Source organism: Mirounga angustirostris, unplaced genomic scaffold (assembly GCF_029215605.1).
Source record: "Mirounga angustirostris isolate CCGP_5_RB_7025 unplaced genomic scaffold, mMirAng1.0.hap1 SCAF_15, whole genome shotgun sequence".
NCBI lineage: Eukaryota > Metazoa > Chordata > Mammalia > Carnivora > Phocidae > Mirounga > Mirounga angustirostris.
In genome coordinates this window covers 90,672,693-90,694,530 of record NW_026991723.1, presented here as the reverse complement: position 1 = coordinate 90,694,530, position 21,838 = coordinate 90,672,693, and the positions used below count along the sequence as shown (strand labels likewise).

The window sequence follows — 21,838 nt, the reverse complement described above, 5'->3', positions numbered from 1 at the left end:
AGCAGGGAGCTGGAGCGCATGAAACACAGATTGGCGTCCTGCACTGGCAGGGGCCAGGTTCAGGGCCTGCTGGCCCCGCTACCCCCAGCCCTCACCCCAGATGTGCCAAGGGGCCCCTGCTGTGTGCCCGTGACACTGCCCAGGCCCCATGGGCCACAGAAGGCATGTCACCCCACCACCACCCGGCCTGGCCTCGGCACCCCGCAGAACAGGATGTCAAGAGTAGTCGGCCACAGTCGCGAGCTTCGAATTCGATAGCGTGTGTGGGAGGTGGTGGCAGGGGGGCCATTCAGCTGGAACCCAACTCTGCCATTTCTGCCACGTGCCATTTGGGCCGAGCTGGGTGCCTCCGTGGTGATGGGGAACTCACCCTCTACCGGGGCCATTCATTTCACTCCTGGAGATCCTCAGCTAAAGGAAAGTGCTTCCTAGAGCAGAGCCCAAATCTTTCTCGCTTCCTTTCTTCTTTCATCCTGCTGTGCCCCTTGGGCCACAAGAGGCAAAGCCAGCCCGTCCCCCTGCCTGGCTACTCTGTGGCCGAGGAGAAGTGGCTCTGTGTCTCCCCCGCCCCCAGGGGGGCTGTCTTCCACCCAGGGCCAGCCATCAGGCCCCTCACCACCATCTCCAGCGCTGTCACCTCCCCAGGCAGCACTGTGTCCGGGGGGGACAGGAGCGGCTCCCAGACATAATGTTTCAGGACAATTCCAGCACCTGCAGCGTCCCGGGGAGACTGGGGGACTCTGTGCAAACCGGTCTGTGCCCTCCCGAGACAGCCTCTGGCAAAGCAGACCCTCCAACAGCGCCCCCCACGTGCCCAGCCCCCTTGGGCCAGCCCAGTGAGGTGGCTCCCGTGGCTCCCTCCCAAGACCAGCGGCCTGGCGATAGGTGGGTGGTGGCCACGTAGAGGCGGTGCCCACGTGCTGAGCTTTGGCCATGACAGCTTACTCCTCCTTTTGCTTCCATCCTCACAACCACCTTGGCGGAGGTGCGCGTCCCATTTTACAGGTAGAAAACTGAGGCTCAGAGAGACTCAGCAACTTGCCGAGGGCACGTGGTGTGGTCGGCCAGACGGTGCAGCTCCCGTGCTCAGTGCACACCCTGCAAAGCTGGCCTCATGCCCCCACAACATCCGGGGGCAAACTTGGCATGCCCTGCACCCAGCTCAGGAGGCTCTTGCAATAGCACGAGGGGCCCAAGCTCCCTAACCGACAGGTCCTCCCTAAGGACCTACAGTGTGTTCAGAACCCTGTGGGGCCACCTCCCCAGCTCCTCCCTCGGACATCACCTATGCCAACCGGGGCTGCAGGAGGTCTACGTGACCCAACCTGGTCCACCAGCTGCCCAGGGTCCACCAGTGGCCTGCCTCATCCTCCTCACTGGCTGGAGACTGCAGGGGCCAATTTGGGGGTTGCTGGGGCAGGGTGGAGAGCATCACACATTTTAAGCGGCAGCCCCGGGTGTTGACCAAACCCAAACACGAAGTCCCAAGCATGGGCGAGGCGGCACTCGGGGTCTCCCTAAATGTTTCCCATGGGCGCAGGCCCTGGGTCTGACGTCTGAGCTTACAGCAGCCCCCAGGGGAGGGAACCCAGGTCCCAGGGGGCTGTGGCCAGCGTCCGAATGCGGCAGTGGCCATGTGGGCAGACAGACATGGGTTCGAATCTCAGCTCAACGCTTACTAACTAACCACATGTGTCTGTCTAGGGGCCACCAAGGGGGGGGTCTCTCTTCCCCTCCCACCTGCTCCCCTGGCAAGGTCCTAGAATCTGTCCCATTCCCTCATGGGGCGAGTTCCCCTTCCCAGGTTGCTGCAAACAAAAGTAAAATCCTCACCACTTGGTCGGTCTTACTCTTAACCAAAACGATGTCTGCCCTAACAAAATACACGAAGATGAGGGAGTGCTTGGGGCAGCCCGCCTCACCCCCAGGAGGCCGGGCCTGACTGTGGTCCCCACACTGCCGGGAGCACAAGGACACCAACTCCTGTCCCCTCATGCCGTCGCCCCATCAGGGAATCACCAGACCAGCTCCCTGTGGGCGGGGGGGGGCCCGCAGCTGCAGCCCCGCCGTGGAGGCGGGCTGAGCAGGTGCTGCCCTGCAGGTGACTCGTACCTGTGGTGCAGGTGGAGCTGCAGGGCTCGTGGGACGAGAGCTTCCACCGGTACATGTCCGCTGGGCTCACGCCTTGCTTGCGTGCCTTGGGCCTGGTCCTGAAAGGGAGACGCAGAGAAGCGGATGAGCCCTCCCCACGGGGCTCTGGGCATGAGCTCCCCCCGAGGCCGTGCCCTCAGGGAACAGCGTGCCGGCCCTGGCCCCGGACAGGGTCCGCACTGTGAGGGTCAGTCCACCCGCCGCCGTCTAGAACGGAGGACCGGAGGGAGCACCGCAGGGAGGCACACTCTAGGACAGAGCGACATTTGCCTTTCTGTTGTAGACCGAGGGCCGTCCAAGCACACAGCACGGCAGGCCCAAGCTCCAGGCTGGGGGCGAGTTCGGGGCTCGCCCGCATGGCCACGGCTCCCCACACACGCGCCGGCTTCCCACTGTCGCCTTCTAGCATGGGCAAGTGGATTCCTTTTCTCTACTCCCCCACAAGGGACCTCGGAAGGCACCTTCTCTGCTGAGAACGTGCCGGAATTCTCTCTTGCGGCCTCCCTCAGCCGGGACTCAGCTTGAATGGGGACGCGAGCCATTCAGCCTCCAAGGATCAAAGCAGCAAAGCTCAGCTGCAGACAGGGGAGTGGCCGGTCCCCTCCAGACGCCTCTGCCCAGGTCTGTGATGGCTGTTGTGCAGGGGAAAGCAAGCTGGGTCCGCGCCAGCAACCAGCTATGATTCTTGGCCAGAGCCCGGGCGGCTGAAGCCAACTATTGTTAGGACTGTTTGCTTCTTTGAACCAGTTGGTGTGCTGGGGCCCAGCCTCCATATCCAACATGCAGGCTGGGTTTGGACTCAGCGGGGGAGGAGGGAAGTGGCGCCCCAGCCTCTGCTCTGAGATGTGGCCGCCGGAGCTTGAAGGCGGCCCACGGAGCCCCGCAGCCCCCAGAACGGGACGTGGCGTGATGGCCTGGCTGACGGCATCCTTCGGGCCTCGGCATCCCTCTCACACCGGACCCTGCCCCGGTGCCCCAAGCCCGAGGGGCTGGCTGACCACCGCCCATAGCCGCCACCCTTCCACGAGGCTTCTGCATGGACACATTCACAGGTCCCCTTCCGGGGACCTTCTGCCACCTCAGTAGTCAGGCTTAGTGAAGGTTCCAGGGCGTACAATCTGAAGGGCTTGCCTTTCGGTTCTGTGATCGGGACATTGGTTTGGATTCATCTGGGAGCTCGCTCCACTTCTGGGGTTTCTTGTGTGGACCAGCACCGTGGTCCACTCTCGTGGGAATGTGGCCCTGAAGGCTCATCTCGCTCTGAGAATCAGGGAATAATCCACCCACAACCTTAAGGAATGAATCTACCTTATGAAGAATGTGGCCTCATAACCCAGGGAGGGGGAGAGAGGTGGGGAGGCTGAGGAGGAGAAAGCAGGGGGGAGGTGGGGCAGACTGTGAGCCAGTGGCCGGTTTCAGGGTCACTCAAAACCACTGAGCCCCTCACCTGGTGGCTTCACAACCAAGAGCCAACCCTTCCCTTTCATAGATCTCGGGATGGGAAGGGGAAGGCCCCCCTCCCTCCTCAAGAGTGAAAAGAAATGTTTAAATGGGGCTCCCCACCCACCGAAGACCTTGTCATCGCAGAGCAAGGGACCCATGGAAACCTGGGCGAGAGCATCCAGCTCCCCGGGGCAAGGAAGGGCCCGGAAACCTACTACCTAACGCCTGACTCGGAGAACATGAATCTTGCTGACTGGGTCCCCCGCCCTCCTTCCCATGGCTTTCAATTCTCCCCAAGAACAAAAAGAGAAGAGATCCCACCCATGCCCCACCGCCCCCCCGCCCCCCATGAGGAAGCAGCACCATCTTCAACTAATTACACACTCCTTAGCCAGCAGGCTGCGTGACTCATTCTTGACTCGAGAGAGAGCGGCCTGGTTCAAAATAACCCTTCGGGGTTGAGGCACAAAAGGTATTTCTGGAGGGGCTGCCCACACCTCCCTCTTACACGGGGCCCACGTCGTCGGGACCAGCAGAACCCCTCTTGAAAAACCTGGCCCGTATTTGCACAACAATGCAACGTCTGCCTTCTGTTCTTGGAAGGAGCGAGCACCCCCAGGATCTCTGAGCCACCAGCCCCTCTCCTGCCTCCTTTTGGAAGGAAGAGAGTGCCCCTTTCAGCCAGACTCGGTGGGGCTCTAGGCTCAGACAACCCAGGCAGGAGAGTCTTGTTTACAAATGAACCAGCAAGCCTCTTTGCTGTTCTTCCCCCGTCCAGGCCAGTGGGGGAGAGAGAGAGCCTGTGTCTCCGTGAGCTGGTTCCCAGTGTCTGCTTCTGGTGACTGGGGGGGCCTCCCTTGATTGTTTGAGGCCGCTCCGAAGAGATGAAAATAACCTTTCCTTTCTGAGCTGCCCCTTTGATTTCGGCCTCTCTCGGAGCAGACGCGACTTCCTGTGTTTGGACAGCGTGCCGCGCCGGGCTATTTTGGCTGGTGGTTTCCCCGCCGCCTCCCTGGGTCCTTTATCTCTAAAGACCATCTTTGGTCTCCAAGCAAGCAGCAGCATCCTTTGATGGCAGCCGGCTGGGGGCGCCGCCCCATCTCCCCGCGCCCGACTGGCTGACTGGCCGGGGCTTTCTGAGTGTGGACAATCGATTGTATTGATTCCTGCGGCCCAGGAGGCCGCCCGGGGGGCCGAGGAATGGGTAAGAGTCCTCTGGGTTTGGGGCAGGAGAGACACTTTCAGCGTGGCTCAAGGACCCAAAAGTTCGTGCAGGCGTGATCTGGCCTGGGAATCCCGGGCTGCTCGACTGGCGGGCCCTGGGGGTTCCTCCTAGCCCCGCACTCAGGGACATGGAACCTGAAGCCAGGAGCGGGTGGGAGACATGTCTGAGTCACACGGGAAGTTGGGATGGTGACCCAGGTCTCCCGACACTCCTTCCTGAGCTTTCTCCACGCCTTAAGCCACATGAGGCAGCTGGGCCTCTGTGCCACCCGGGTAAAGCCGTTCAGAGAGGGACGCCAACTTTCTTGGGCACCTGCAAGAGTGCCAGGCCCACCCTGGAGGTTCTGCGGGCTACTGATGGTTCTATTCCCTGAGTCCTCATTCGAGGCTTCCACTGGGAGTAGATTGTAATCCTCTAGGCAGGCCTGGAGCTGACAAGAGGCTGGCTAAAGATGCGGAGACCAGGCTCGGAGCCTCCAGGAACGGGCTCAGTCCCACCAGCAAGGGCTGGCTCATTGTGAACACTGGCCCTTTGCCCATAAACCCCCCTCTCAGACTCGGACATGCACCTGGAAGCGAAGCCTGCCACCCCTCCCCGCCGCTGGGTCCCACATGCCCCCAAGGCCCCATACCCTGCAAGCTTTTGGTCCCTGGGCTGGTGAGCAGACAGCCCTGGCGGGCCCTGTGAGAAGAAGGGCAGCCACAGAAGCTTCACTCTGTCCACATTTGCAAAGAATTCCACCCAGAGCCTGTAAGAGGTGTCCCAGATGCGCCCTGGCTGTCCCCTGTGACTGGGCGGGGGGGACCTCAGAAAAGAGCTTGAGAGAAGGCACAAGCACCCTGGTAGGCTAAGGGGGGCCGCTTTGCTGCTCTTGTCCCCAGGCTCACGGGTGAGAGGGTCACCCCAACCATGTGGCCTTATGAGTGAAGCCCAAATCTTCTATCAAACCCAGTCCCCCAGGGTCCCAAGGATGCCCACCTCTGCATCCTCAGCCCTGGTTAGGGCTCCATTCATGTTTGGTGTCTAAAGTCAAGGGGTGTGGGTGGGTCTTCGGAAGATAAAACAAAAACCATTGAGTCCTTCCTCCCTCCAGTCCGCGCCCACCACCAGCAGTTGCCGAGCCTGACTCGCTCGGCTTGAGCGGCCTGGGCTGCCCCCTGAACTTCTGGGGAAAGGCGCGGGGACCCTCCCTGGCGGCCATCATCGGCCCAAGGGCCTTGTCACCAGGGATCGTCTCCTGGTAAGGATGGTGACCGGCCTGCTCCCAACTGCCTCCGACCCAGAGCCAGCCGCAACTGTCCAGGTATCTGCAGGTGCGGCTGACAAGGTGTCCCTAGGTGTAACTATCCAGATGTCTCCAGGTGTGTCCCTGGCTCTGGGGGCCTGGCCCCAGGTAGACCCCTACTTGACACATCCTAGAGGTAGCTCCAGCTACCTGAAGCAGAAGGCCTTATTCCCAGTGCCTGATTCTGGGGTCTCCCCCTGGCCAAGGACCCCACTGGACCCCTCCCCGTCTCCTCTCTGGCCTGCAGCGAAGGTTGGTGCTAAGCCACTCCACATTCAGTGAGCAGCCCGGGGCGTCCACCTCACACCCAGCGGCTGTGTGTCCAGACTGTCCAGACTGTCCAGACTGAGAACCCAGACCTTCAGGCTCTGTGACCCCTCTGAGTCCCTATAACTGCCCTAACACTCAGGGTGGTTGTGGCAGGTGTTTCCACGCACGTGGATGCTTGGCCTGAGCTTGGCTCATGATGACCACTCAGAACGGTTCTCCTCCTCCTCCCCCCGACCAGCGTTGGAGTCACACATGGGCGCTCAGCAGCCCCTCTAACTCACGGGCCAAACTTGCAGGAAGGATTCCCTAAGACCCAGGCTTCTGACCTCCTACTCAGATCCAGGGGGCGGGGAGCCTGGGCAGGAGTGGCTCTCTCCCATTGCCCTGGGGTCTGGCCTCACCCACCAAGCCCTACCAGCAGCCCCAGCTCCTACCTGGCCTTGTGAGTCCGGTTCCCAGCCATGGCTGGGAGGCTGGCACTGGCGTTCGGGAACGGGGCCTCAGAGGAGGTGTTGGTCACTCTGTCATTGCTCAGCTCCAGGTAGGACCCATTGAGCAGATAAGCACCGACTCCCTCGTTCTCCTCGTAGTCCACGTAGAGGCTCTCGGCCGGGGAGCTCCTCGGCGCGCCCTGCACAAAGATGCTGTTGCCAGTCTCGTTGAAGGGGAGCTCCCTGGAGTCGGAGCCTGCGCCCAGGAGCTGGTCGGAGATGACATTGGCAGAGAGGAGCCGCTGAGAGGTGAGACGTGCATCCACCTCTTGGTCATCCTTGTCCCCCGCGAGAGCCGTCCCGGTGGCATTGCCGTCTACGAGGGAGACAGGTGGCTCACTCTCAAGTGCTCCCCTGTGAGGGCGCGAGGGCTGCCCATGGGGGCGGGGGATGGGGGGAACAGTGTGACTGGCAGCAAAGACCCGAACCGGGAGCCTCCCAGGGGCAGGTTTCTGCCCAGGGAGCGGACGCAGACCACCACCAGGTAGAGGTATGTGTGTAAGCAGGCCTGGATAATCTCTTGCAGGGAAATCTGCTTGACCTCTGCAGCGGATTAAATTGGGTCCCCCCAAAACTCATGTCTGCCCCGAACCTCAGAATGTGAGCTCATTTGAAATGGGCCTGCCTGCCCCAGACAGCTGCACGTAGCAAGCCTCTCATCTGCAGGCTGCAGGGGACTGAAGACCCCTTGCCTGGCCAGGGCCCTTCTCCCTAGGAAGCCCCTGCCCCAATCCCGTCCCTCTTGGTTACCTCGGAAGCCCTTGCCTCTAGGGGGTCCCTCGCAGGCCCTGCCGCCGGCCTGCTCGCACACCTCGTTGGTCTCCTGGCCCTTGCTCAGACCCAGCTCGATCCCCGGGCCCAGGTGGCCAAACACCCGGTTGTCCAGGCCCAGGCGCTCGGAGGAGGCCTGGCCGTAGAAGGAGCCGTTGTGCCGCAGGAAGCCCAGCAGTGCGGCCCCGTCCAGCTCCTGGCTCTCTGCGCTCTCGGACGCGGGCTCGGAGAAGCTGTAGTAGACAGGCTGGATGCGGTGGGCGTGCGGCGGCTGCAGCAATGTGTACTCGAAGGTGATGGAGGGGCTTTTGCCGTTCTGGTTCCACACCTGGGGAGGAGAAAAGCGGGACCCCACCTCTTCCGCACAGGCCTGGAGGGGCTGCCGAGGTTCAGTGCCCACCAGCCCCTAGGGGAGAGATGCGCTTTTGTCCCAAGCTGCCAGACGTGGAGCTGAGTCTTCCCAAGGACCTGCCCTTGACCAAAGAACGGGGCCTCCACCCACGCTGCACCTCGCCCCTGGGGCAGCCCACACCCAAAGCCTGGCAGGCAGGGGCACACACAGGGAGGGGGCAGAGGGAGCTGTCCACCCCAGGTGCAGGCCACAGAGGGTGCCCAGAGGATGTTCTACAAGTAATAAAGCCAACTGAAACCTGATCTGCATTTTATTCTCACCACGGGCCAGAAATCCCACGGGTATAGCTCTAGGAGAAAGTGCCAACACGCCACCAGGGTGGTTCTTGGAAGCTTGGAGAAAGGAGGCCAACACTAAGTGGAGGATAAAGCCATTGCAGATGATGGGAGCGTAAAGAAAGGCTGCAAAACCCACCAGGTGACTATTTCCGGTAGGAGCACCTGAGGGACATTCTGCTCACCAGAGCGAAAGGAAACGTGCCCGTGAGGAGGCGCTAGCATCACTTGGAGGGACGCTGTTAAGGGTCCACAGGCCGGGGCAGATGGCAGGACATGCTGTCATAGACCCAGACTCCCCACGATCATCGGAACAAGGGGGGCTGCCATGGTGGCCAGGAGGCCTGACCCACAGAGACCTCTGTACACAGCTAATAGGAGAAAGGACTCCCAGGGGACAAATAAATGGGCCCAGAAAAGCGGCTTCTCAATCTGTAAGATTGAAAGCTAATCAAGGGTGGATATTTGGCGCGGGGGAGGGGGGGAGCCCCACCCGATTTCCGGCCAGCATTCAGACCCACAGTCCACTGAATGATGGAATGGCCAGGTCCCTGGGAAGAAGGAGCCACAACGAGTTTATATGGTAAAGATGCCCCACCCTGTTCTTCTCCCAAAGAGCCGACGGTCATTGACTTGGTTAACTGTTCACTGGACAAATGGGTAGACATTTGGGAACCAAGGTCCAGGTTGTCCCAGTTAATCAGGGACCCAAAGCATCATCGCTGCCCCCTGTTAGTATGAGAGCATGTGGGTGACTAGTGGCCCAACTATGGCCCAGGTCTAGCTCACACTGTGTCCGCGGGATCCAAGGCTTTCTCCGGTTCCCGGTGCATGGCTGCTAGCCGGCTCCTCAGCCTGTCGGGTAAGAGCTACCGTAGCAGGGAGAGCTACGTGGAAGCCCGTGACCCTGACCCCTGACCCCCATCCCCATCTGAGAGAGTGAGCCAAAAACAGTATTGCATCTTGGGGAAATTACAGAGATTAGGGACACTCCTAATGGCCTGAAGGATGCAAGGAAGGGATCCCCATATCCCCCACCTAACTCAACAGTTTGGCCCCTATGAAAACAAGACAGATCCAGGTGGGTGACAGGGAGCCCCCCCAACCCACCCAAGCAGGAGCCCCCGCTGCAACCCTGTGACAGATACAACTTGACCTCAAGTTGATCACATGTGACCACTCATGGGCCAAAAACCTTCTTTTCTACCCCAGCTGGAGAGAAGAGGTTTTTGTTCACCTGGGACGGACAACAGTACACCTTTGCAGTTTTGCCCCAGGGCTGGGGTCACCACCCCCCACTCCCTGACATGATACAGTGCAAGGGGGTCTGGACCATTCTACAGAACATCACACGGGTCCTCTTCGTTGATGACATCATGTCTACCAGACCAGCTGAGCAGGAAGTGGTGTGGGAGGGCTCAGTAAAGCATATATATTCCAGAGGATTGAAAGTTAAACCCTATAAAGATTCAGTGCCCTGCCCCCATCAGCGAACACTCCAGGGCTCAGTGGTCTCAGGCATGCCAGGACATCTCCTTGAAAGTAAAGGACACATTATTGCATCTCATTTCCTCCCTTATGAAGAAGAATTTGGGACATAGCATATTACTACATATCTGGGAATGCTTGTCCAATCCATATACTGGGTGTCATAACAAGCTGCCGGCTCTCAGTGGGGATCCTGGGGAGAAGGGGCTCTGCGGCAGGTCTAGGCTGTGGGGTAAGCAGTAACAGAGATATCTGGGGAAAGACGTCATGTGAAATATCTGGCCAGCCTTGAAAGGAGAGTCACAGCGCAGTCCCCTAGCATTCTAGAGCAAGGCCATGCCGCCCATGACAAATAACTATACACCTTTTGGGAAAGAGCTTCTGACACACTACCAGGCCCTACTATAGATGGAACCGAGTGACCCCAGGACATCAAGGGACCCATGCAGCCAGAGCAGAACTCCACCTAACTACTCAGCTGGGGGGGCCCTGCAGCGATCCACAGTAAGATGGGAGCATCACATCCAGGATTAGGCACAATCAGAGCCAGAAGCCTGAATCAGCAGGTGGCCAGAACCCTCAGCATCCAAGCCCCCTACCTGGCATCTCTTAGCTCACAGCCATGGCTGCGTGAGGTTCCATTAGGATGGGGTCAGGGAGGAGAAAAATGGCCAAGCTTGAGCCTGAGATAGGTCAGCTCAGTGTGGGGGTATGAGCTGAAAATGGGACCTGCTTCACTAGAGCCCCATTCAGGGGTGGCTTCGAAAAACTGCAGTGAGGGGAAATCCTCCCAACGGGCTTTATGCAGCGCATGTGGTGTGATCATCTAATTTGTAGGAAACACAGAGTAGCCTAAGATGAGAACATGCACTGACTCGTGGGGGGAGGGGGGGCGGGGGGCACATGGTTTGGGTGGTGGGTCAGGGTCCTGGTGGAAAAGGGTGTGAGATTGGGGATGAAGAGGTCTGGAGTAGGTACCTGTGGATGGATCCATGGGGCATAAGATGCGAATCGCTTGTGTCACTTGTTAACGAACACCGGGGAGCATCCCCCACGGGAAGGCACTGAGCCACGGAGTTAGAGGTGGAATGGCTGTGCTGGTTGAGCTGGGCCAGCCTCTGCCATCAGTCTGCCCACTGATGGCAGGAGAGGTGCATGCACGGAATAGCCATGGTGGCAAGGTGGAAACTATGCATAGCCCAAGGGCATGGGCGCTCACCCGCCAAGCTGCTCTAGCTACTCCCACCTACTGAAAGCCCAGCCATCCAACGCTGACACTCAGGCTAGCTCACAGCCTCACAGCCTCGAGGGACCATCGGCTCTCTGACGGCAAGTCGATTACAGGAGACCCCTTCTATCCTAGCGGGGGGGTGATGGATTTTCTGACGATGAGGTTGCCTTTCCTGCCCACAGGGCCTCGCCCCCAAACCCAAGGGCTCACAGAGCATTTGATCAGCCAAGACAGGATACCAGGTGACACTGCATTGGACAAGGGACCCGCCTTCTAGCAAAGGAGGCGCCACGGCAGGCATTTGACCATGAGATCCACCGGGCCCAGGCTAGGCTGCCTCACCCAGAAGCTGCCAGCCTGATAGAGCAATGCAAGATGGAGCCCCGGTGCACTCGGAGACAGCGCCACCGTGTGAGGACGAGGCGCCGGGGCGGGGACGGGTGGGGGCACCCTCCGTGATGCGACATCCCGGGTCCCCAGTGGGCAGACGCGTGGCTCTGGGAAGCACAGATTGGAAGTCGCTGTGGCCATCATTCCCTGGGACCCAGTGGGCATTTGGGATTTCCGGCCCCTGGGGCTCTAGGGTCCACAGTCTGCAGGTCGTGCTTGCCAGAGGAGGGGCACTGCCGCAGGAGACGTGGCAAGAATGTCACTCAACTGTCAGCTCCGATTGCCACCTGGTCCACTCGGGCACCTTGTGTCAGGACAACAGCAGGAAAGGAGTGGCCACCCTGGCAGGGAAGTGACCCTGACCACCACGGTGTGTACAGATGCTTCAACCCTAGAGGCAGAGAATGTATCTGGTTCCCTGCTGGCCCACTGGGGCACCTCCTGCTCTCCCCCTGCCCATTTTCGATGGTAACTGGATAAGAATGGGAATGGAAAAGGGCCTGGAGACCAGGAGCCCAGACCCCTCAGGTAAGAGGGACTGGGACACCTGGCCAGGTGAGCCACCTAGACTAGGAGAGGGGACTCTAGAGTGGCTAGCGGAGGAGGCAAGTCTTCGGATTTGGCAGCAGCCCCCGGATGAGCTGCAGTCCATCCCACCAGCCTTCCCTGTGAGGCTCCCTGGGAAGAAACCAAACAGAATTCTAGAGCTCGTCCTGCCAAGGTAAACTCGTTCTACAAAGCAAATGGATACGAGCGGGTGCGGTGGCATGCCCCCGGGCCCCGCCGTTCAGTGAGCTGCCTGGAGCGACTCTGGACAGTTCACAGTGAGCCCTGGCCCAGGAATTAACCTCAGCCGAAGAGAGCTGCCTCTCCCAAGGTCACGCCCGTCCCTGTGGCTTCCGGCAACTAGGCTGTGCCTCTCTGCCTCAACTCAAGACGACTCTGAGGGGCCACTGCAACCCCAGGGCCCCCGAGGGGTCAGCTGAGGTGCCACATCTCCCTCTGTCCCCCTCACCCCCTCACAGCAGCCGCTGCTGAGACCACACCCAAAACCCCACTGCACACAGACCTCTGTCCCAGAGTCTTCGTCCTGGGACCCCGACCTGCAACACGGCTCCTCCAGCCGGGGGTGAAGCCCAGCAGCCAGTCTGCCTCAGGGTCAGCGCCCATGGAAGGTGGAGAAGTCTGTGGCCCCAGGGAGGTTCTGGGGGCCATCCAGGGAAGCTCTTCAGCCAAGAAGCGGAGTGGGCAGGTGGGGGCAGCACCCCCGATTAGAGGCCCCTCCAGCACAGCACTTAAACAAACAACTGGCTCCAGGACCAAGCTGACCTGGACTCAAAGTACAGCAGTGGGTGCCGCGGACCAGCCTGTGTCCGGGCAGGTCACTGGCTCCGTGTGCCCAGGCTTTTCCTCTAAAGGGAGGATGTGAGTGCCCACCCTGGTGGGATTTGGAAATCAGATCAGGTCAGGTGGGTGGGTTCTGTCCCCACCGTGTCCCTTGGCTTCCACAAAAGCCGGCAGACTGTGAAAAACTTCAGAACGGCCCATCTGGATGTCACCTGATTTCAGTGACAAGTCCTCTCCTGTTCTCTCGGTGCTGGGGCACCAAGTGGCAGTGGCACTCATTTCTAGACACTAGCCATGGGAAAACTCCCAGCAAGCTGGGTGGAGCAGGGCCAAACTCTCCTGCTCTCTGCTCTCTCCCTGCCATGCTCCCAGAAGCTGGGAGCACCCTAGAGGGGCAGTGGGGGGGTGGGACAGGGGCCACGAGCATTGCCCTGGTCCCCCAACATCGAGGACCTGGCAAGAATGCCCCAGTGTCAATGGGGCCAGGGGCAGGGAACTAGGCAGGGGGCATAAACATCCAACTGTGGAGGTGGGGTATAAACACCCTCACCCCGGAACCCCAGCTAGCTTCCTGTCCTCAGCAACTCCTGCAGATGCTGATGACTGCAGTTTCCTACTATGCAGATCCACCAAGGTTGCTAACAGCAGTGGAAGGAAGGGAGGGAGGGAGAGAGGGAGGGAGGGAGGGAGGGAGGAAGGAAGGAAGGAAGGAAGGAAGGAAGGAAGGAAGGAAGGAAGGGAGGGAGGAAGAGGAGGAGGGAGAGGGAGAAAGGAAGGAAGAAGTGAGTGAAGGAGTGAGTTAATGAATGAGTGAGTGAATGAGTGAGTAAATGAGTAAATGAAAGAATGAACAAGTGAATGAATGAATGAGTGAGCAAAGTCAATGAAAGAGTGAGTGAATGAATGAGAATGAATGAGTGAAGTCGGTGAATGAGTGAATTAGTGAGTGAGTGAGTGAGTGAGTGAGTGAGTAAAGGACCAAACCACCAACTACTGGGGTGAGGGCTGAGACAGTGGGTGGCCGGCTGGGCGAGTGACCGAGTAAATGAAGTAACGCATCAATGGGTTGTTGGAGACTAAGTGAAGGAATTAGACCCCAGGCGGTGGGATGAGTGAGGGAGTGACCAGGAGACGCCGCCAGGCCGGCCAGAGGTGCTGCTGTGTGCGAACGCGCCCTGGGGCCCCTGCACGGCACCGCTGGCCCCAGGGCCCGGCTCACCCACCATGACATTCAGGCCCTGGTTTGTGGGCCCCTGTGCCACGATGTACTCAATGCCGGTCTCGTAGACGTCCATGGGCCGCCGGTACTTGACCACGGTGCCCGCGATGTTGAAGTTCTTGGGGCTATCCACCTTGAAGTTGCCATTGAAGAAGTAGTAACCAGCTTCATCTGCAAGAGCTGGAAGGGCAAAGCCGCCCCATCACCTGAGCTGGCCGGGCTAGAGTTGGGCAGAGGGACAGGGAGTAGCCCACATCATCCACTCAGGCAGCCTCGGCCAGCTCAGCTCCGTGACCCGCCCCGGGACACTCCCTGTTGCGGGGGAGGCCAGCGCTCCGACCGTGTCTGCGTGGCCCTGGCCTGGGAATGCTAAGTAGGTATGAACACTTTCCCATCAGCCTGAATTGTCCAGGAGATGGAGCTGGCTGGCCTGGGGCCCTAGGTGGTGCCGTCTGGCCACCTCTGAAGAGGCATGATGAGTACCATCAGGACTAAGGGACCAGGTGGACCAGGTGGACCAGGAGGGATCAGAGCCTGGGGAAGGCACACAGCGGACATTAGGTATTGGCCGGGTCGGCCGATGGCCCGGCCCTGCTGAAAACTGTGTGACCCTGGGTGAGTTGCCCCCCACCCAACTTCCCACCTTGGAAAAGGGACCACACATGGGGAGGGGACCCCAGGGATCCCGTAGGGCCCACACTGAGTGACACTGCAACCGTGGACCGACTGGCTTCGAATGCTGTCCCAACAGCCCCAGCAGGCCTTGCCGGACCACCCCAAGCCTACCAGCTCCCTGCTGTCAAGGGGAGCCCTGACTTTGTGACCAGAGCCACCGTGACCAGACTGACCATTTACCCAATCAATCCATTCTCCCAGGCGTGGCCGAGGGCGGCCCGGGCACATGCTTAGTCACCCTCTCATTGAGACGGGGTGTGGGTGGACACTTGGAACAGAGGACCTCCGAAGGCTGGCCGCTCCCAGGGCCTGACCCAGGCCTGATGATGCCCAGACAGCAGGAACGTGCGTGCAACCCTCAGCAGCCCGTCTCCTGCCAGCCCCAGAGGCCGGAATAACTGCCGGGAGCTAGGGCGATCGTTCGGGGCAGCTGGCCCGCCCTGGGGCTGCGGAGGGGCTGGGGGCCTCGGGCCCAGGGGATGGGAGTGAGGAGGCAGGCTCCATGCTAGGGGACAGCGTGCCTTCCAGAGGCTGTCCTTAGAGCCAGTTCCGGAAACTGGCCCGCGGGCGGGGAAGAGCTCCATTTCCAGAGCTCCTGATGCAATCGGAGCAGAGGAGCTGGGCCATTCATTTATTATCAGGCAGACGCAACAAGCAAGACACGTCTGCTGGAAAAACACCCTCAACGCAGCAACGTCAGAAAATAGCGTGAATGACCGCCCAGGCTGTGCGCCGTGGGGCGCGTGCCGCGGCCCGGCTGGCTGGGCCCAGCCGCCAGGTATGTGCACAGGGTTAAATCCCCGGCCGGCATCCAAAGCCTGTTTCCTGACAGTAATGACCTTCCTTCCTGCGGCTCTCCCGGTGCTCGGAGGCTGTCCTTGCTGTTTCCACGCGTCTGGTTCAAGAGCGATTACTCTGCAGCCAGCTCTGAGAACACGGTGTTTCCTGGCCTCGCCACCCTCCCAGCGGGGGACAGAGCCACCGGCCTGGCAGAGGCCTGGCTCCCGAGCCGGGGTGGCGGGGCCTGGGGCCTGGAGTGGGCGGAGCTGTTGGCAAGGGGGCTGGAGCTCGGGGGCCTGAAGGGCGGAGAGCCCCAGCCGGGTTCCTCCTTGGGGGCGGTTGGCAGAGTCCCCACCCACGGCGGCCCCTGAGGAGGCTGGGTGTCACCCCACCAATCCTGGCTCACACGCATTGCCCTGAGATGCAGGGAAGTGAGCCAGGCGTTGGGACCGGCTTCCCTGCCTGGGTCCCCAGCCCGCCCCCACACGGGGCAAGGCCAGGAGCCGAGCAGCTTCTAGGCGGCAGCACCCACCCACCCCAGCCAGAAGGGCCTCGGGCTGCCTCCCGGGGGTGTAGACAAGGAGGTTGCCAGGCCAACGCTCCAACTACACAGGGAGACTTCCCAGAAATTGTCACCAATAGGGGCCTCACTGCCTCAGCCACTTATGCAAATCACTCCAGAATCCTCAAGCTGAAGGATCCCTACGTACCATGGTCCAGCCGCCCACCAGAGACTCTCCGGTGGCAAGAATGTCGACCTGAGAGCAGCCAGGCCGGAGTCTGAATCTCACCTCTGCCTCACATCCCCCATGGCCTCCAACTGGCCACCTATTTGCTCTTGTTCCAACTCCTAAGTCTCACTCTTGTGCCCTGGGTGGAGGGGGGCGGACAGCCAGAAACCCCACCTCCAGCACCCCCAGCTTCTGCCTGTGCCAGGATCTCCAGGGACGGGGAACTCCCTATCTGTCCTCACCGACCCCTCCTTTGTCAAGCAGCCCTAAGTATGGGTCCTTCCACACATGGGGGTGCAGTCAGCTTCCCTAGGATGCCCCCCAACACACATGGACACACCTAGGTCAAGTTCTGGCTCCTGGGGCCCGACCCTCTCCTGTGGGATGGATCCGGGGTCAAGTGCCCCTCCTGCACCCATATGTTTTGCCCTCTACAAAACCACAAGCCCACGCGAAGCAGCACTCAGGCCCTACACACGTACCCAGGACACCAGCAGACTTCTTCCGCTCCACGATCTGGATGTCTCGGGCACCGGCCGGGATGTGGGTCACCAGAGAGTAACCTGGGGGAAATCGGATAGTGAACGGCGGGTCGGCTGTGGCCACCACCTCTAGGTTGGAAAGTCGCCACCCTCCCGTGCTCCTGGTGGGTGAGGGGCTAAGGCAGTCCCCCCCTCAACGGCTGTACCCGGGCCCAAGACCCAAGTCGAAGGCCCTGTGGAAAAGCCCCGTGCCACCGGAGGGCTGCCCTGCCACCTGGTTTCCATGACCCTCTCCTACCAAGGTCATGGGTGACGCTCATCAGTCCCTGCCCCAGCCCCTCTGGAGGGACTCCATAGGCCATAGACACCTTAAATCTGCCAGAATCCAGCAGACTTAGGTCCTACTCTGCCATGTGTCACCGAGCTGGTCCTGAGCCCCTGGGCCTCAGTCTCCTCGTCTGTGCACAGGGCCATTTGCTCCCACTCTAGGCCATGTGGGGAGATTTCTGCAGGGCACAGAGCCTCGCCCCAAGGGCCCTGTCACGACTATTATTTTAAAAACCCATGTTGTCACAGCATCACAAGGATTTTAAACACTCGTTGCATTCGAAGATGTGGATGAGGAGCACAGCTGAGGGCCTGTCATGGAGGATGGGAGGAAGCCATGGGGACCCTCCACAGAGACGCCCAACGATGGGACCAAGGGTCTTGGGGGACTGGGTCTGAGGAAGGGAGAGGTGCTGGCAGCAGGAGGTAGAGGGTGGTCTGAGGAGAAGGAGGAAAGATTTTAAAAGCCCAAAGATAGAAACGTCTCCCAGGAGAGAATGGTGACCATGTTTTCAGAAATCAGGTTTGCGGGGGTTGACACCCATGTTACAGTAGAGTCCACGTGCGCCTGCCCGGGCCTCCTTCAGGCCTGCCTCACTCTGCTTTGCAGGCCCCCGAGGCCCTGCGCTTGTCCCTCCCAGCCCGAGGGCGCTAAGTGGCTCTTGGCGGGGGCGTGGGGGGGGGCGCTCTGGTCTGCAGAGGGGGCCCATCCCCGCAGTGTCAGCCCCCTCACGGCGGCCGAGCCCAGGCTCCCAGTGTGCTGGGCTGGGAGCAGGCAGAGCAGGGGGGAGGCGCTCGCTAGCCCACCCACCTCAACGGTGTCTCCACGGCAAACCAACAGTACGAATAGCGGTAAAACGAACGGGAGATGAGGACTTGGTTTAATTGTCATTTATCTAAATGTAGGGTTCAATATACTCCCTTTTAAATCAGCAGCCGGCTCACAAGCTCCCCGTGCATTTAAGAACGGCTCTCGGTCCGAGCGGGGCTGGCACCACAGCGAGCGCAAACGCACATTTATCAGGAAGCGTGCAGACCACGGCACTTAGGACCACGGACCCCGGAGCCGGGCTGTCTGGGCTCAGACCCGCTCTGCCACCTCCGGCTGTGTGACCTCCCGCTGGCTTCTTCGCCTCTCTCTGCCTGTGTCCACACCTGCCCGGCTGGTCCTGAGCGACGTTCCGAGGTGTGAAAGCCTCAGCCCGGCGCCCAGGACGGACTTGGCAGACGTAGGGGGGCTGGCAGTGTCAGCCTCCAGCCCCCCAAGGGGGAGTTCCGTGGGGCACGGGCCTTGTCTCCCGGACCTCCGTGTAGCCCCCAGAACATGGCCGTGGGTGCTCAGACAGAGACGCACCGCCATCAACATGCCCCAGGGTCTGGCAGAAGGCGGCCTCCGCCTGCCGCGCTGGCTACGTGTTCTTCAGACCCCCGTCTGGCTCTCTGCCCTGGGCCCTCCATCTCAGACACTCCCTGCTACCCTTATCCTGCCCCTCCTCAGTCCGGCATGCCCATCCCGAGGTCCCACGTCCACACCCTATCGTTAACTCTGAAATTACCCTCCTGCGGGGGCAGGACCTCCAGGACGCGGCCAGGGTCCCGAAGGCCGGGGCCGGGACGGCTCCACCTAGTCCAGACTCGCCCAGCCTCCCTCGAGAACCTTGAGCAGGAACTCCCACAGCGGGCCTCGGTTTCCCCATGTGCCGGGTTGGTTTCACGTGCCCCGCCTTCCCCAGTCTGAGGGCTGTGCTAACCCAGGTTGACCCCACGAGTATTTACTGAGACCCAGAAATGCAGTCAGTTCAACATCGAGGGCTAAAGTGCATCGTTCCAAAGTTCCAAGTCCTGTCACATGCTCAGACCCCCTACCTGCCCACCACGCCCCGCCATCCCGAGCCGAGCCACGCCAAATGGGCACAGCGGACAAACGGACATGCTGCTGTCCAGGGAAGGGAGGGGCTGGCTCTGGGACTCGGCCTCGGCGCCCCTTCAGCCCTCCGAAACTCGGGTTTGAGGGCTTAGGCCCCAGGATCCTCATGCCCAGACTCAAATCTCACATTGGCTGTGCCTCAGTTTCCCCCTTTTGGGTGCGACTGCAAAGGTCAAACTTGATCCCCCAGCCAAGGGTGCACTGAGGCGCCTGGTATTCAGTAGGGACTCAACAAAGAGCCGCTCAGGATTCCTAGCCGAAGGGGGTCTTCCGGAGCACCTGGCCGGCCCCCCTGGGCCCAGGGGGGAGGATCAGGCGGCCGGCGAGGGCAGGGAACTTGCGCTGCGGCGGGGGACAGGGGCTCTTACCAAGGTGGACGTTCCCTTTGCGGTAGTTGCCCGTCACGTGGGTGCAGCTGCTACCGTCCCCCTGGCAGACGCCGCACTTGTCCAGCGTGTGGGTGGAGAAGAGCACCCCGTCACAGCCGATGGGCTGCAGGAAGGGAGGCGGAGAGGGCCGCTGGGAGGGCGCTGAGCCCCGGGCCCCGGGGGCCGCCACTGCCACAAGCGGACAGGCGGGGCGGTCAGTGCAAGGACACCAGCGGGACTTTTGCTACAATGTTTAACAACCTCACATTTTCCAGACACGCAAACCCCTCGCAGGTCGGTGAGCTTGCAGGACGTGCCATCACGGGCGGGGACCATGAGCTGCCGCTGACCATCCACGGTGGTGCAGTGCAGGTCGCATGGCTTGCTGGAGATGTGGACGTAGTCGTCTGATGGGGAGATAGGCTCTCAGGGTGGGTGGGGGGAGCGGCGGGATTCAGGGTCTACCACTTGCCCTCCCACAGAGACCGAGTTCCTCCCGCCCATGGCACAGATGGACAGACTCAGGCCTGGAGTGTGCAAGGGGCTTGCCCAGGGTCTCAGGGGCAGAAAGAGACCCAGATGCTGGGGGTCTGGCGCAGCCCGGGCTCCACGAGTTCCAGCCTCTGCCTCCTTGTGGGTGGGGGGCAGTTCCCAACCGTCAGCAGATCTGAGCCAACTGCTGGCCCTGGGCTATGGGTCCTGGACACCCCGGAACTTACTCCATGAGTGAGAGAGACCCTCATGTTCACTGTTGCCTGCGACCTTGGACAAGACCCCTCCCTCTGGGCTTCACCTTCCTGCCGGCCCACCCCAGAAGGGAGCCATCGGGTGTGGGTCCTTCCAGGCGGCTGGGGGGACGCCCCTGCCCTCTGCCCCCCGCTGGGCGGTCCCGGGCCGGGTACCGGGGTACAGGGGCTTCCACTGGTGCGTCCGCCCGTCGTACACGCGGGAGTTGAAGGAGATGCACTGCTCCTCTCGGAAGCTCCTCCCGTCCGGCGGACACTCCTGTGGGGCGAGAGACAGGAGGCTCCAGGAGGAACTCGGCCCGACAAAGGCATTTTTATCCGGGCTGAGCAGGAAGCGGCTGCAGCCGGGATGGCCGGGCCAGTGCCGAGGCCCACGTGGTGGCCTCTCGTTCCCCCTCAGTGTCACTCGCTCTCTGGAAGGAGCAAGGACAAGCAGGAGGACAGCTGCTGTCCCTCAAGCACGTACACCCATGGGCCCTCCTCGTGCGCTGGGCGGGGTCCGTTCACGTCCCCACCACCCCGGCCTCCTCCCCAGATGCCCCGGGGCGGGAAAGGCGCACCTGGCCCGGGTGGCGCTCGTGCTGGCCCCCACTCACCCTGCGACCCTGGGCAGAGGCCCGCCTGGCTGGCCGCGGCTATGGCCGCAGTGCTGGAACATGGCTCATTGGCTGAAGGTGGGCTTGAGTTCATGGAAGAGGAACCCCCGGGACAGAAGGGGAGAAGCCTGGCAGTGTGGGGGCAGCTGGTCACTCTGGGCCAGAACCCGGACTTAGGTGGGCCTCCCTCCAGAGCTCATAAGCATCCAGGAGGGGAGCAGACCAGTGACGCTAACACAGACCCTAACTCTGCACGTGCGCATATGCAGGGGCACTCAGCCCCACGGACACTGGGTCACAGGGACTAGAAGACCTCAGTGGCTTGCTGTCTTTCCACCCTGTGCCCAGGAGCTCAGGTTCAGACTGGCTTGGGCCCCACTGAAAGCCGCCTGGAGGCTGAGCCTGAGTCAGTAACTCCTGCCCCTCCCTGGGCGCCCCCCCCACACACAGAGGCTGACAGTGCCAGGGCCTGGGGAGCTGGAGGGGGCTGCAGTGGGACTTCCCACAGGTGGGGACGGGGACGCCTAGTGACCATCCATCTCCTGGTGAGCACCTGGCACAGGACTTGTGAGCAGAGTGGGGGCTGTGGCCAGAGATCTCAAACCTTGAGGCTACACTCCAAGCGCCCCAGCAGAACTGAGGCCTCATCCCTGGGAGTGTGGAGCACATGGGGGGCAGGACAGATTTGATCGGAGCCAGGAAAGGGGCTCTGAGCCCAGGACCGCTCACCATTCTTCTCTTCAACAGGAAATAAGGGGTGGGCCCAGGACAAAGAGTCTGGAGTGCCTGGGAGCTACCAAGAAGACACCTAAGGAGATCTGCCTAAGGAGTTTGGGGGGGGTGCAATCGCCCCAGGCAGGGCCTCACCTGCACTCTGCACAGCTGGTACCGCTTGGACGTGCCCGTGCAGGTCCTGTTCCCAGCGCCCGTGACGGACGTCCTCCTGGCGGGAAGACACAGGCTAAGCTGGGGTTGGGAGCCACAGGCTGTAGGCACCAACCCTGCTCCTACTCCAAACGGCCTCTGGCCGGGCCCCGGAAGCCCCCCCAATTCTTCTGACCCCCACTGCTCCACCACAGCCCAGGGGAGGGATGATACCCAATTCACCTCTGCATCCTGGGCACATAGCACAGGATCTCTGTACAGAACTAATAATAAGATCAAGAAGGTTTACTGTGTCCCAGCCCTAGGCTGGTAGGTAAGTGGGC

General features: G+C 61.1%; 1 protein-coding gene across 1 annotated transcript in view; it reads right to left on the bottom strand.

The window, feature by feature from the left end:
• The window catches only part of ADAMTSL2 (ADAMTS like 2), a 34,058-nt gene that overhangs the window by 8,655 nt on the left and 3,565 nt on the right, over positions 1–21,838 (bottom strand). Inside the window, exons 4-12 of the mRNA XM_045883466.3 lie at positions 21,498–21,573; positions 20,191–20,293; positions 19,550–19,695; positions 19,289–19,412; positions 16,667–16,747; positions 14,003–14,178; positions 7,616–7,964; positions 6,809–7,181; positions 2,113–2,210 (exon numbers count right to left, since the gene is read on the bottom strand). Coding sequence (XP_045739422.1) covers positions 2,113–2,210; positions 6,809–7,181; positions 7,616–7,964; positions 14,003–14,178; positions 16,667–16,747; positions 19,289–19,412; positions 19,550–19,695; positions 20,191–20,293; positions 21,498–21,573 — 1,526 coding nt within the window. The remainder of the gene's footprint in view (positions 1–2,112; positions 2,211–6,808; positions 7,182–7,615; positions 7,965–14,002; positions 14,179–16,666; positions 16,748–19,288; positions 19,413–19,549; positions 19,696–20,190; positions 20,294–21,497; positions 21,574–21,838) is intronic.